General features: G+C 33.2%; 1 protein-coding gene across 2 annotated transcripts in view; it reads left to right on the forward strand.

Moving 5' to 3' along the window:
* The window catches only part of DNAJC1 (DnaJ heat shock protein family (Hsp40) member C1), a 183,107-nt gene that overhangs the window by 65,524 nt on the left and 105,155 nt on the right, over window positions 1–12,428 (forward strand). For both annotated transcript variants that reach the window (XM_027559990.1, XM_027559989.1), the window contains exons 2-3: window positions 7,280–7,381; window positions 7,865–7,911. In XM_027559990.1, the coding sequence (XP_027415791.1) occupies window positions 7,280–7,381; window positions 7,865–7,911 (149 nt within the window). The remainder of the gene's footprint in view (window positions 1–7,279; window positions 7,382–7,864; window positions 7,912–12,428) is intronic.

A 12,428-nucleotide genomic window follows, 5' to 3' on the forward strand; every position in this document is an offset into this window, starting at 1 on the left:
TTCAGTCGTGTCCAACTCTTTGTGCCCTCATGGACTGCAGCCCACCAGGCTCCTGTGTCCATGGGATTCTTCAGGCAAGAATACTGGAGTAGGCTGCCATGCCCTCCTCCAGGAGATCTTCCTGACCCAGGGACTGAACCTGTGTCTCTGTGTCTCCTATGTTGGCATGTGGGTTCTTCACCACTAATGCCACAGGGGACTGCAAAGTTTTAAAATCTGATTAAGTACAATTTGTAAATTTTTTCTCTTGTTGCCTATTATTCTTATGTCCTAGCTAAGAATCTGTTGTATTCCGAGGTCATATAGATTTACCTCTATGTTTTCTCCTAAGGGATTATAGTTTTAGCTGTTATATTTGGGGCTTTGACTCATTTCAAGTTAATTTTTTTATGCAGTGTGAGGTAAGGGTCCAATTTTATTTTCTACATGTGGATATCCAATTATATCAACATCATTTATTGAAAAGACTCTTCTTTCTTTATTGAATGATCTTGGCACCCTTGTTGAAAATGTATTGACCAGAGATGAGAAAGTTTTTTCTGGGTGCTGAATTTCTTACATTGAGCTATTTGTCTGTCCTTACATCATAACTGTGCTGTCTCGATGACTGTAGTTTTGAAGTCAGAACATGTGACTTCCAGTTATTGCAAGTTATTTTAGGACTTTTTTTTTCAAGTTATTGTAGCTATTTGGGGTCCCTAACATTTCCCTATGAATTTGAGGATTAGTATGTAAATTTCTGCAGAAATGCCAGGCAGGATTTTGATAGGGATTGCATTGAATCTGTAGATCAACTGGGAATTATTGCTGCTTTAACAATATTGTCTTCCAGTCCATGAACATAGATGCCTCTCCATTTATTAAGATCTTCTTTCATTTCTTTCAGCGATGTTTTATAGTTCATAGTGTACAAACAGTACACTTTTGTTAGACTATTCCAATTTTTTAAATTCATTTGGATGCTGTTGTCAAGGATTTGTTAATTTCATCTTTGGATTTTTTAATTGCTAGTATACAGAAGTAAAGCTAATCTTTATATATTGACCTTGTATCCTACAATTTAATACATTTATTTATTAGCTCTAATACTTTTTCTGTGATATTTTTGGATTTTCCATGTATGGGACATATCATCTGTAAATAGAGGTAGTAGTATTAGTTCTTCCATTCCAATCCGAATGCCTTTTGTTTCTTTTTCTCAACTGATTGCTCAGGCTAGAACAAATATCCCTCTTATTGATCTTGGAGAAAAGGTTTCAGACTTCACAATTTAAGTAGGAAGTTAGCTGTGGTTTTTTTCATAGATACCTTATATCAACTTCAGAAAGTTTTCTTTAAGTCCTAGTTTGTTGAGTGGTTTGTTCCTAAATGCTGTTGGGTATGCTTTTTCTGCATCAGTTGAGATGATTATGTGATGCTTTGTTCTTCATTTCATTAATATGATGTATTATATTGACTGATCTTCATACCCTGAACCACCTTTGAATTGATTGCATAAATCTCACTTGGTCATGGTAGGTAAGTCCTTTCTCTATACTGCTGGATTCAATTTACTAGAAGTTTGCTGAGGAATTTTGCATCAGCATTCATAAGGGATATTAGTCTATAGGTTTTTTGTGGGGTTTTTTTGTTTTTTTTTTTTGAGGTGTTTGTCTGGTCTTGGTATCTGGGACCCATAGAATAAGTTAACATTCCTTTCTCCTCTATGTTTTGGAAAAGTTTAAAGAGGACTGTGATTTCTTCAGATATTTGACTGAATTCAGTCATCTGGCTTTGAGGTTTCAGGCTTTTCTTTTTAGGCCATTGGGCTTTTTTTGGGTTTTGGTTTTTATTAACTAATCGATCTCTTTACCTATTATAGGTCTGTTCACTTTTTCTGTTTCTTCATGTGTCAGTTTGTGTGTTTCTAGGAATTTGTCTGTTTTATCTGGGTTTCCTAATTGTTTGGCATAATTGTTCACAGTATTCATAGTGTATTATTTGATTTGCTTTTTCTTTTACAATAGATTTTAAATCTAGATTTTAAAATAGATTTATTAGTATTTGCCATGGAGATTATACAAGTGACATTAATTTGTAGCAATCTAGTTTGAATTAATACCAAGTTAGTTTCAATCATATTAAAAAATTGGCTCCTAAATAGCTGTGTTTCCCTTCCTCATATAGTTATTGTCACAGATTACATCTTTATACATGTATGTCTATGGACATACATCTATATTATTGTTTTATTTAAGACATAGATTTATTATTGCTTAGTAGTCTTTAAAATCATGTAAAAAATTGGAGTTACTAACCAGAAATACATGAATATTGACTTTTATATTTATCTATATAGTTATCTTTATCAGTATTTTTTATTTCTTTGTATGAATTACTATCTAGTATGATTTCCTTTCAGCCTAAAGGCCTCTCTGCGGTGCTTTTTGTAGATTAAGACTACTAGCAATGAACTCTTTAGTTTTTGTTTACTTAGAATGTCTTGATTTCTCTTTCCTTTTTGATGGATAGCTTTCCTGGATATAGAATTCTTGGTTGACAGATTTGTTTTTTTTTCCTGAAGCACTGTGAATATGTCATTCAGTTAATGTCTAGCGTCCATGATTTCTGATGAGAAATAGATGTTAATTTATTGAGAATTCGTTGTACATAATGAGTCACTTCTCTCTGCTGTTTTCAGGATTCTGTTTGTGAACAGTTGGAATATAATGTTGATAGGTGTGGATTACTTTGTGTGTACTTAGGATTTGTTGAAATTCTTAGATGTGTATATTCATGTCTTTTATGAAAGTTCAGTTTTCAGTCTTTTCCCCTTCCCCCCGCTTTTCTCTAGTCCTGTCTTGAACTCTTATGTATGTGTATGTTGGTATACGTAGTGGTGTCCCACAGGTCTTTTAGGCTCTATTAATTTTTCTTTATTTTTTTTCTTCTTCTTACTTCTCATATTGGATAATCTCAATTGATGTATCTTCAAGTTCACAGATTTTTTTTCTCTGCTTTTGGAATTCTCTAGTGAATTTTTAAATTTCAGTTATTGTGTTTTTCAAGTCCAGAATTTCTCTTTGCCTTAAATTTTCTCCTCTGTTGGTATTCTCAATTTGGTGAGACATCATTCTTATTCTATTAGTTCTTTGTGCTCTTGAGCATGTTTAAAACAGTTGATCTAAAGTCCTTCTCTAGTAAATCTAATGTCTGATCTTCTTAGGGACAATTTCTATTCCTTTTTTTTCTATGTGTGTGGGCCATACTTTCTTGTTTCTTTGCCTCCTTCATAATTTTTAATGAATACTGGATATTTTGAATATATAATGTGGTAATTAGATCATTGTACCTTACCAGCTTTGTTTTGTTTTTGTTCCTTTGGTTTTTGCCTTTTTGCTGCTTGTGGTTGGTGTTGTTTGTCTAGTGATTTTTCTGAATTAATTTTGTACAGTGTATATTCTTTGCCATATGTGTCCACTAACATCTGTTTAATTAGCTTATGCATCAGATGATGATTCAGCAAAGATTTCCTCAAAGATTTGGCACAGGAAAAAAACGAAAAGCAAAAAAAAAAAAAAAAAACCTCAAAACCTTTGGTAGAGGATTTTGCGTGTATGTTAGGACATGCCTTCAACACTCAGCTAGGCAGTTTACAACTCACTCTTAGTCTTCACTTTCTACTTGTGTACAGCCTAAAGCTCAGCCAGAAATGAGAATTTAGGGCCTTTTCAGGTCTTTTTGATTATGTACTCCACTTTGGGCATACAGGTGTTGGTCGTCTAGTTTCCAAAGAATATGTGGGAGCATTTCAAATACCATATTCCCCAAAGCACCTCACTTCCCAGTCTCCTTAGCTTTTTGATGTGCGTGTTGTGTGCCTAACTGCCGTCCTTTGCCTCATTTGACACCAGGTGGTAAACTTGCTGTAAAATGTTTTTGACAAATGTCCTGAACAGTTGCCTGTCTGCCCTGGGATAGGTCAGAGTTTGGTAAAAAATAGAGGTAAGACCTTTACCAGTCTGTCAGGGAATCAAAGGATAAGCCTAAACAAGCAACCACAACTTCTTTTAGAACAAAGTCTACCTTACATACTCTTAACACTAGAAACTGGTGGCTCAGAGGTTAAAGCGTCTGCCTGCAATGCAGGAGATCTGGGTTTGATCCCTGGGTTGGGAAGATCCCCTGGAGAAAGAAATGGCAACCTACTCCAGTATTCTTGCCTGGAGAATCCCATGGACAGAGGAGCCTGGTGGGCTACAGTTCATGGGGTTGCAAAGAGTTGGACACGACTGAGCAACTTAACTAACTAACACTATAAACCCACACCAATAACTCAGATTGATAACTTCAAGATCCTTACAGAGAATTAGCTACTTTTTCTTGACTGAGTGCTTGACTGATTACTGGAATCCTTTGACTAGTTTGCAGATAAGGTTGATTCTGACAGTTTTTGCCAGGTTATTTGCCATTTCTTTTCAGGGAGAGGGACAGGCCCTTGGAGTTCCATACTCTGCCACTTTTGTTGATCTCTCATCACATTTTTTTTTTCCCAATTTTGATGGACATATTTTTGTAGTTTTTCTTTATTTTTGTTTTTAAAAGAATAACCATATATCTATTCTTTACAGAAGTCATCCAGGTATTAAGATAATTCATGTCCAGCTTGTAAAAAAAAAAAAAAAAACAACAAAAACCGTATCACATTTAAAAGGAAAAGAATTGAACCCTATAGATGACCAGTTCACCCATAGTCCTATCAAGAATCCCTGCAAGCCAGGGAGACAAAAGGTTTCATTCATTGTGTATGTGAGATAAATGTTCTAACGTTTGGGTCTGTAGTAGAAATGTGGTGTAAAATGTGCTGTAAAAGCCAGCACGTATCAGGATATTAACCTTTAAAACTGCAGTGGACCATGTTTACATTGTAGTTGTGTGATGTTTTCTGTATAGTTTATCAGATCAGTAGAAGTGTAGCAGTTGTTCTCACTGCCTTCCCAAAACTGTAGGCCCCTGTGCAGTGAGTCAGCTGAAACCTACTAACTGAATCTTAAGAACCAACATGGAGAGCTATGATTCTGATGCAGTATTTTCTGGGTTTGAATTCTGTTTTCCTCTATTTGCCAGCAGTCTGGAATTGAGCAAATTACTCAACTTCTTTTTGCCTCCTTTACCTTGTCAGTAAAATGGGCCTGCTAACAGCTATAAGCTTTGCTATGAGGATAAGTTAAAATTCATTGATTAATTAACTAAAATGTAACACATACATAAGCTAGTTTGAGATGCAGCTTTTCTAGAGCATATCTTTTAGATAGGGAAAACTCTGAGTTTTTCAGTTTTGTCCACTTAGGGTGAAGCTTATTGGTGAAATAAATTACTGGGCAGATCTCATGAGAAAAATAGGCAGTCTTTCTGTGCAGCCTGAGAGGTGCATTCCTAAGTCAGGAGAGAACTGTATCTACAGCTGGATGCAAAACAAAAACATAAGGTTGGGGAACAGGATCCTATTGTGTGATGATTTGGGGGACCAGGAAGACGGATCAAGATGGTGCAATACAAAGTTAAAAAGACTGGATAAGACAAATGATGAAGGTTCTTGGGAGTTACTGAAGAGTTTGAAATAGGAGAGCCATCTGATCACATTTACAGTTAGTGTATATACTGTAGCAGAAAACTGGAAGATTGGAGTCAGGTTGGCAAGACTGGGTCTTAGGTGAGTGTTAGTAAGTCATAGATGTTCCGTAATGAGCATGTATTAATTTTGTAACATAAGCAAATACATTAGATTGTAAGAAATCTACTTTTGAAATTTCTCTATGTTATAGTCCCAATTAATAAAATCTACAATTAAAGCCCCAGTTAGACAATGAACATTCATTTGACATTTGACCTCTTTGCTGAACAGAATCTCCATCACAAAGTTTCAGAAAAAAATAATCATTCTTTTCTACTACTTGTTAGCTAGCTATCATTCAAGTATAAAGAACAAAACAATTCCATTGGGCATGTGAGAATGGAAATTATAATCATATTACCTGCAAAACTTACTCTGCTAATTTTTTAGCTCTTCAACCCTCCATGAGTCAGAAAAATATTCACACCTAAGCTGAAACTTTAGAGTAGTGGCCTGGAGCAACAAGTCCCAGAAAATTGGTAATGAAAGTAATGGTTTATAAGAGAGAGCTTGACAGACTAATTACAGTCTCACTTTGCCTTGCTCCAGCTCTATTTATTTAACAGCTATTTAGTTCCAGGAACATGGACTTTTGTTATGTTTGTTTTTTTAGTCATTTGAACTTTTTAGTATATCAGTTTTATCAATTAATTGAACAAATATTCATTTGTAAAACACGATAAAATTTAATAAGCAACTTTATTCTCATTTTGCCTCTCTATGAATATGTTAGTGTTTGGAATAAATTTTAAAGTTAATGGAGATCAAGTTTTATACTTAACAGTGTGTTGTAATTTTCATGTATTTTTTTTTAAACTAGGTATGTAAAATGATGTTCTCTGAGTTTATATGTACAAATAGGACAGGATTACATAAAATACAATTTTAATATTCATTGAATCCAAAGTACTCTTCCTCAACTGTCCTTTTAAAATAATATTTTAACTATGTTAATAACACATAAATAGTGGGCAAATTTATTTCTGCAAACCAGACTATGGAAACTGGACACTATTGAAGATATCCTGTAACATACTTTAAAAAGTTGAGGATAATATACATAACTATTTCTAATTATAATTATTTTGTGTAAATGCAAATTTAACTGCCTTCAAATAGGCATACTTTTTGACATGTTGAAATTGAGATTCCATAGGTGGCTGCTCCATGGTAAATTCAATATAAATAACAATGAAGGAACCACATATGGTAAGCCTGGGCTTCAGACATTGGCTTTAAGATTCTCAAATAATAAAGACCTTCTTTGAAGGCACACGGATGTATTAATTTTTAATTTGTTTCTTTTTGATCTCTTAATTACTGAAAAAGATTTATTGGTTAATTTTAGGAAGGCAAGTGTTTGAAAAGTTTTGCCAAATACTGTCTTCTTTAAATGAATGTATGGTAATGAAAAGTTAAGAGGAGAGCCAAATTAGATTGAATAATTGTTCAGTCATGTGGGTCAGGCTAGTTGCATAGCCTGGTTGTTAGACTGATTGCTCAAATTACATTGCCTGGGGTCCTGCATTTGGTTGGCTGTCTTCTCAGATCTTAACAAGGTTCTGGGAATTTCTTTTTCTGACAAAGTTTGCTTTGTGTTTTTCCCCTCCCCCCCACTACATCCAGGATGCTTCATCTGCAGACATTAGAAAAGCATATCGTAAGCTTTCACTAACTCTGCATCCAGACAAGAATAAAGATGAAAATGCAGAAACTCAATTTAGACAAGTAAGTGAAATATGCTGTTATATATTTTTGTGATAATTTATAAATAAATGTTTATGGTAAAAACAGTAACCTATATGTAGAATGTTTCCATTTAAAATGAGATTGTAGTTTAGAAATATTATGCATACATATTTATTCAGTTTAAAGAAAATAACGCTTTTACCAGCATTTTTTATATTGGAGTCTCAGTTCTTGGGGGGGAGGGTCATAATTGTCATAATTTTCTTCTCTAAATTACAGTTTTAAAAAGCACATGTTAAGATAATTATTACTTTTGCATCTTTCTCAAAGATATATTTTGGTATCAAGCCTTTTTTAACCTCTTAAGGTGCTACCAAAACCATAAAATGGTACTTATAATTAAGATTTTATCTGTTCACTGAGTGCATGGGCTTTTTGCATGTGCATTATAGTGTGTCTGTCTTCCTAAATGATTTCTTATAGGTGAAAGTATTTTTAACGTGATGCTTCTGTTTTATCTAGTTGGTGGCCATTTATGAAGTTTTAAAGGATGATGAACGAAGGCAGAGGTGAGTGTTCATCTGCTTTTGAATTAAGATGTTATACTTTGATGTCTGTTTATAAAGAAAAGAATTGTCTCATCAAACATTTTATTGTGTTAGTATTTTTATTTTCGTTCCTTTTCAAGAAATGCATTGTTTTTAAGATGTATGTTTAGAGCGGAGTTAATTTCTACTGAAAATATTCACTAGGTTTATTTAGTACTTAGAGACTTCAGGATCATGCCTTCATTAGCTAATATTTTTAACATGAGTATCTATGCCCTGGAAAATTCAAATACCACTTGACTTCAAACAAATGCCTATTCATTTTTGGTATATCAGTAATTGCTCCTGTCTGTGCTTGGGGGTCTTTCCCCCCTCAGTTTCTTAAATGTTTTTCAATTAGGCGACTAGAGATATTCAAGTTATTACCTTTTCTCGGTGTTTCCTCATATTCAAAATAATAAACCTAATTTGTGAGTGAGAGAGCAGAATTGTGTAAGTACAAGATAGGAGTAGAAGAAAAATATTTGCTTCTTTCTCCTGTTTCTTTTGCCTCCATCCTTCCCTTACTCTCCTCCAGCGATTCTGTATTTAGGGTTGAACGTCAGACAGGAGGCAGCACCCTCTCTTTGAGATGTCTCTGGGTGCCTTTCAGAAGAGTAGTAATAGATTTTACAGTGGTTTATATGCTACTGACTTAGGAGCTTGCAGAGAAACCCTTTCTTCTGCTCTTCCAAGTGTACGCAGTGTAGACACTACTGCGACAGGTTTCAGAGTTCTTTAAGTCAGACTCATGGTAAGAAATACATTTTGCATCGTGCTTCAGGACACACAGACACAACTGAAACAGAAATGTCACAGAACACTTCTTATTGTGTGTGAAAGACATATTTTTCTATTCTAAGCTAGTCTAGACTGTTCTTTTTTCTTTTTGAAAACAATGCTGATTGTGGTCTGCTAAATTGGTTTCATGAGACACTAGTGAGCTACCCTCTGCAGTTTGAAAATATTACTCTATTAAAGCTAGTTTATCTTAAAGAAAATCCAAAACATTATGCCATGTGACATTCTGATTCTTTCTTCAAATGTGTTACCTGGAATTATTCTGTATCCTACAGTGTCAGCTCCCACTCTTGGTTCTCATCTTTAACAGTTTAATTTGAATACCTCAGTTTGTCAGATTGCAAAGCAAGGTACTCAGGATATTCTCTTGAAGTGTTCTTTGCTTTATAACAAGGGCTGGCATTGGTCCAGGTACCATAGCAGACATTCCTCTGGTTTGAGATAATCCATAGTGTTGAAAGAGTCCTAGAAGTGTGTTGAAAGAAGTGTTGGTCATTCTGTGCATATTTTCTAGTTGGTTTCTCTCACTGAGCCCCTAGTTGTGTTTCACACATCAAGAATGTGTCTGTAAAGATAGCTTTATTTAGTCTCCCTGCATCTCTGGCATCAGATTTTGTTTTTTTGTTTGTTGTTATTTTAAGTCAGTAAACTTTGTAACAATTTCTTCCAATTACCAAAATTATTTATATCTTTTCAGAACAAATCACTTCTCATGTATAAATTGTTTCTTCATTAACACAGGCTCATCAAATATTTTCTTTTTAGGATTAGTTCCTTTTGCATTTATTGTAGAGTGTTAGTAGAAAAAAATGGATCTGACAGTTACACAAACAGCTGTAGTATTTATACCCCTTGAGGCACAAGTAACTCTTTGGTAACTGGTTTTCCTTGAGGCAAAAGTCGTAACTAATCAAGCTGAGAATCACTCTTCCAAAGCTTGCGCCTGAGGCCAGGTGACCTATGAGTATTTAAACTTATAGGAGAAATGCATCTCTACAAATACCTAATGTTTATAATTCCTTTAGAAAAAAAAAAGCACAGTTTTATCTTTTGAAAGAAGATTGTCTTATAGTGATATTAACAAATGCTCTTTGGTATCAGTCATTTATTATAAATATTTATTAATAAGTGCTTTTAAATGTGTAACTTTCCAGGAATTGTAATGGACCTATTTATTTCCCTTATAAATAATTATCTTTTCACTGAAAGCAACCTCATTTAAAAATTTTTAGTAGAAAAGGGAATAACAAGGAAGCATATAAAATAATAGATTACCTTTTTTTTTTAAGTAACAGGCAAACTTTGTTAAACAGCCTTATTTAGGTATAATTTGCATACCATAACAGTTAACCTATTTTAAGTGTACAAATCTATGATTTTTAATAAATTTACAGAGTTGTGCAGACTACCACAACCAGTTTTAGAACATTACCTTCAAAACACTCCCTCAAGCCCATTTGCAGGCACTTAGCATTCTGATCCCAGCTCCAGGCAATCACTGATCTCCTTTATGTGACTATAAATGTGTTTTTTCATATTAATTAAATCATCTAATAGTATTTTGTATTTGGCTTCTTCCTATTATCAACATATTTTTGAGGTATGTCCATATTGTAGCATATACCAGTAGCTCATTCTTCTTTATTGCTGAATAGTATTCCACATTCCACTTTCATTTATCCATTCATCAACTGATAGACATTGAGATCATTTCCGCTTTTTGGCTATGACTAACAATGCCGCTGTGTATATTCACACAGAAGTCTCTGAACAAATGTTTTTCATTTCTCTTGGGTAGATTCTTAAGAGTGTTACTGTGAGTAAACTTCTAAGCCATTTTTTTCTTCTAAAGACATAGACTACAGCATGAAAAAACAAGTTTTCCTGGTTAGTATAAGGGAGATTAGTAAAGAAGTCTTTTCTAAACTCGTTAAGTAATTTCCTTATTTTAGGAAACAGCAGCTCAGTTATGTTCTGCCATATTATAAACTGTTGCCAGTGTTAGCTGGAACAAAGTACCAAGACAATACTAAGCACTACATACATACACTAGATTGTGCTTTAGTCATATTAGGACATTTACTTTTATTTAAAATCTGTTTTAAAATTCTTTTGGTAACTCGCTTGTGCAACTTAGTTTTTTGGGTCTGTTTTATGGTATATATTTGTAGAAGTTGAATGTAAGTGCTGTGTACCACAGCTTTTGGCACATATATACATTTTATAAAGGAAAGATCAATTAATTTAAGCTTGTTTCCTATTTATGCTCTTTGTACAGTTTTTACTCAGGTTCAAAATGTGGCCTAAATAGATGATGTTATTCTTTTAAGCTAAAAATTCAAACTTTTACAGTGAGAGATTCACAATTTAGGCAAATGATAGAATTATTTGAATATTTATTTGCATAATATACATGTTTTCTATTTTAATTTCATAGTTACTATTTTATATTTCAAAGCATGCTAATAATTTACATAATTTTTCTTGGAATTTAAACATTTTTTGATTTGCTTTTTATGTTTATATTGGGCTAAATATATTTGAATTGAATATAGTCATTTGATGACTATAGAATGGAACTCACTGATGATTATATAACCATTATTATGTTCATCATGTACATTTTAGAAAATCAAATGAAATAAACATATATTAGGCTATATGTTGGATGTATGGAATAGATCAATTAATATTTTTAATTTCTAAAATGATGCCTTTATAGTTTCATATTTTTTTTACATTTAGTGATATTTTCATCAAAGAAATTTACTTTTGTATTTTCTTATAATATTCATACATGTGTACATTCTTAATCTGGTTTTAACAAATTGTTAAGAGCAGTTTATATGAGCTTAATTATTTTAACAGTATTATGTGTTAGATATAGAAAAAGAATAACATAGTGATGTTTTGTGTTATCAACACATTTTTTCTTAAATAACTTATGAATATATTGTCTGTATATTTTAAGGATATCTTTATTTTTTCAGTGTTTCAGGAAAGCAGTGATTTATCTTTTAACAGCATATACTCTAAAAAGTGAACTATAATAGAAGCTATCTTCCGTTAAAATGGCCAGTCGTGTGAGCCATAATGTTCATTGATAGTAAAATCAATAGAGCATTGATTCTAAGCTTAATCCTTGGAAACTGTTGTTTAGAGTGGCAGACATAGCCTACTAAATATCTAGTTTTGTTTAATGTGTTCAGTGCATGAGATTCTGCTGTCTTGAATTTAGCTGTGCACCAAATACAATTTATATGTGGGGTAGAAAGCAGTAGCTATTAATAGATACATAGTATTTCAATGGTGATAAAATATTTGATACAAGATTCATAGCTATGAGTTTAGCTGGGTTTTCTTCTGATACTATTTAGATCTAAAACAAGTTTAACAGTAATGCTCTTAGGGAACTGTCACCACTTTCTTAGATGTTCTTTATTAATAGCCACACTTTTTACTTGAAGTTATTTCCTGGGAGAGATTAGCTGAAAATAATTATATTCTCCCCTTTTTCCTCAACAAATCTGAAGTAGACTGTAGATTTTAGAATAAATTCAGGCCTTTCTTTATTGGACCTCATTCAGATATTGTAATCTTACGTTATATCACTTGAAACCGTTTTTACCAATATGTTGGTAATTTAAAATGAGTCAGTTTTTAGCAATAGATTTAAACATAAATTTTGAAGGACAGGA

This window comes from Bos indicus x Bos taurus, chromosome 13 (genome assembly GCF_003369695.1).
Source record: "Bos indicus x Bos taurus breed Angus x Brahman F1 hybrid chromosome 13, Bos_hybrid_MaternalHap_v2.0, whole genome shotgun sequence".
Classification (NCBI taxonomy): Eukaryota; Metazoa; Chordata; class Mammalia; order Artiodactyla; family Bovidae; genus Bos; species Bos indicus x Bos taurus.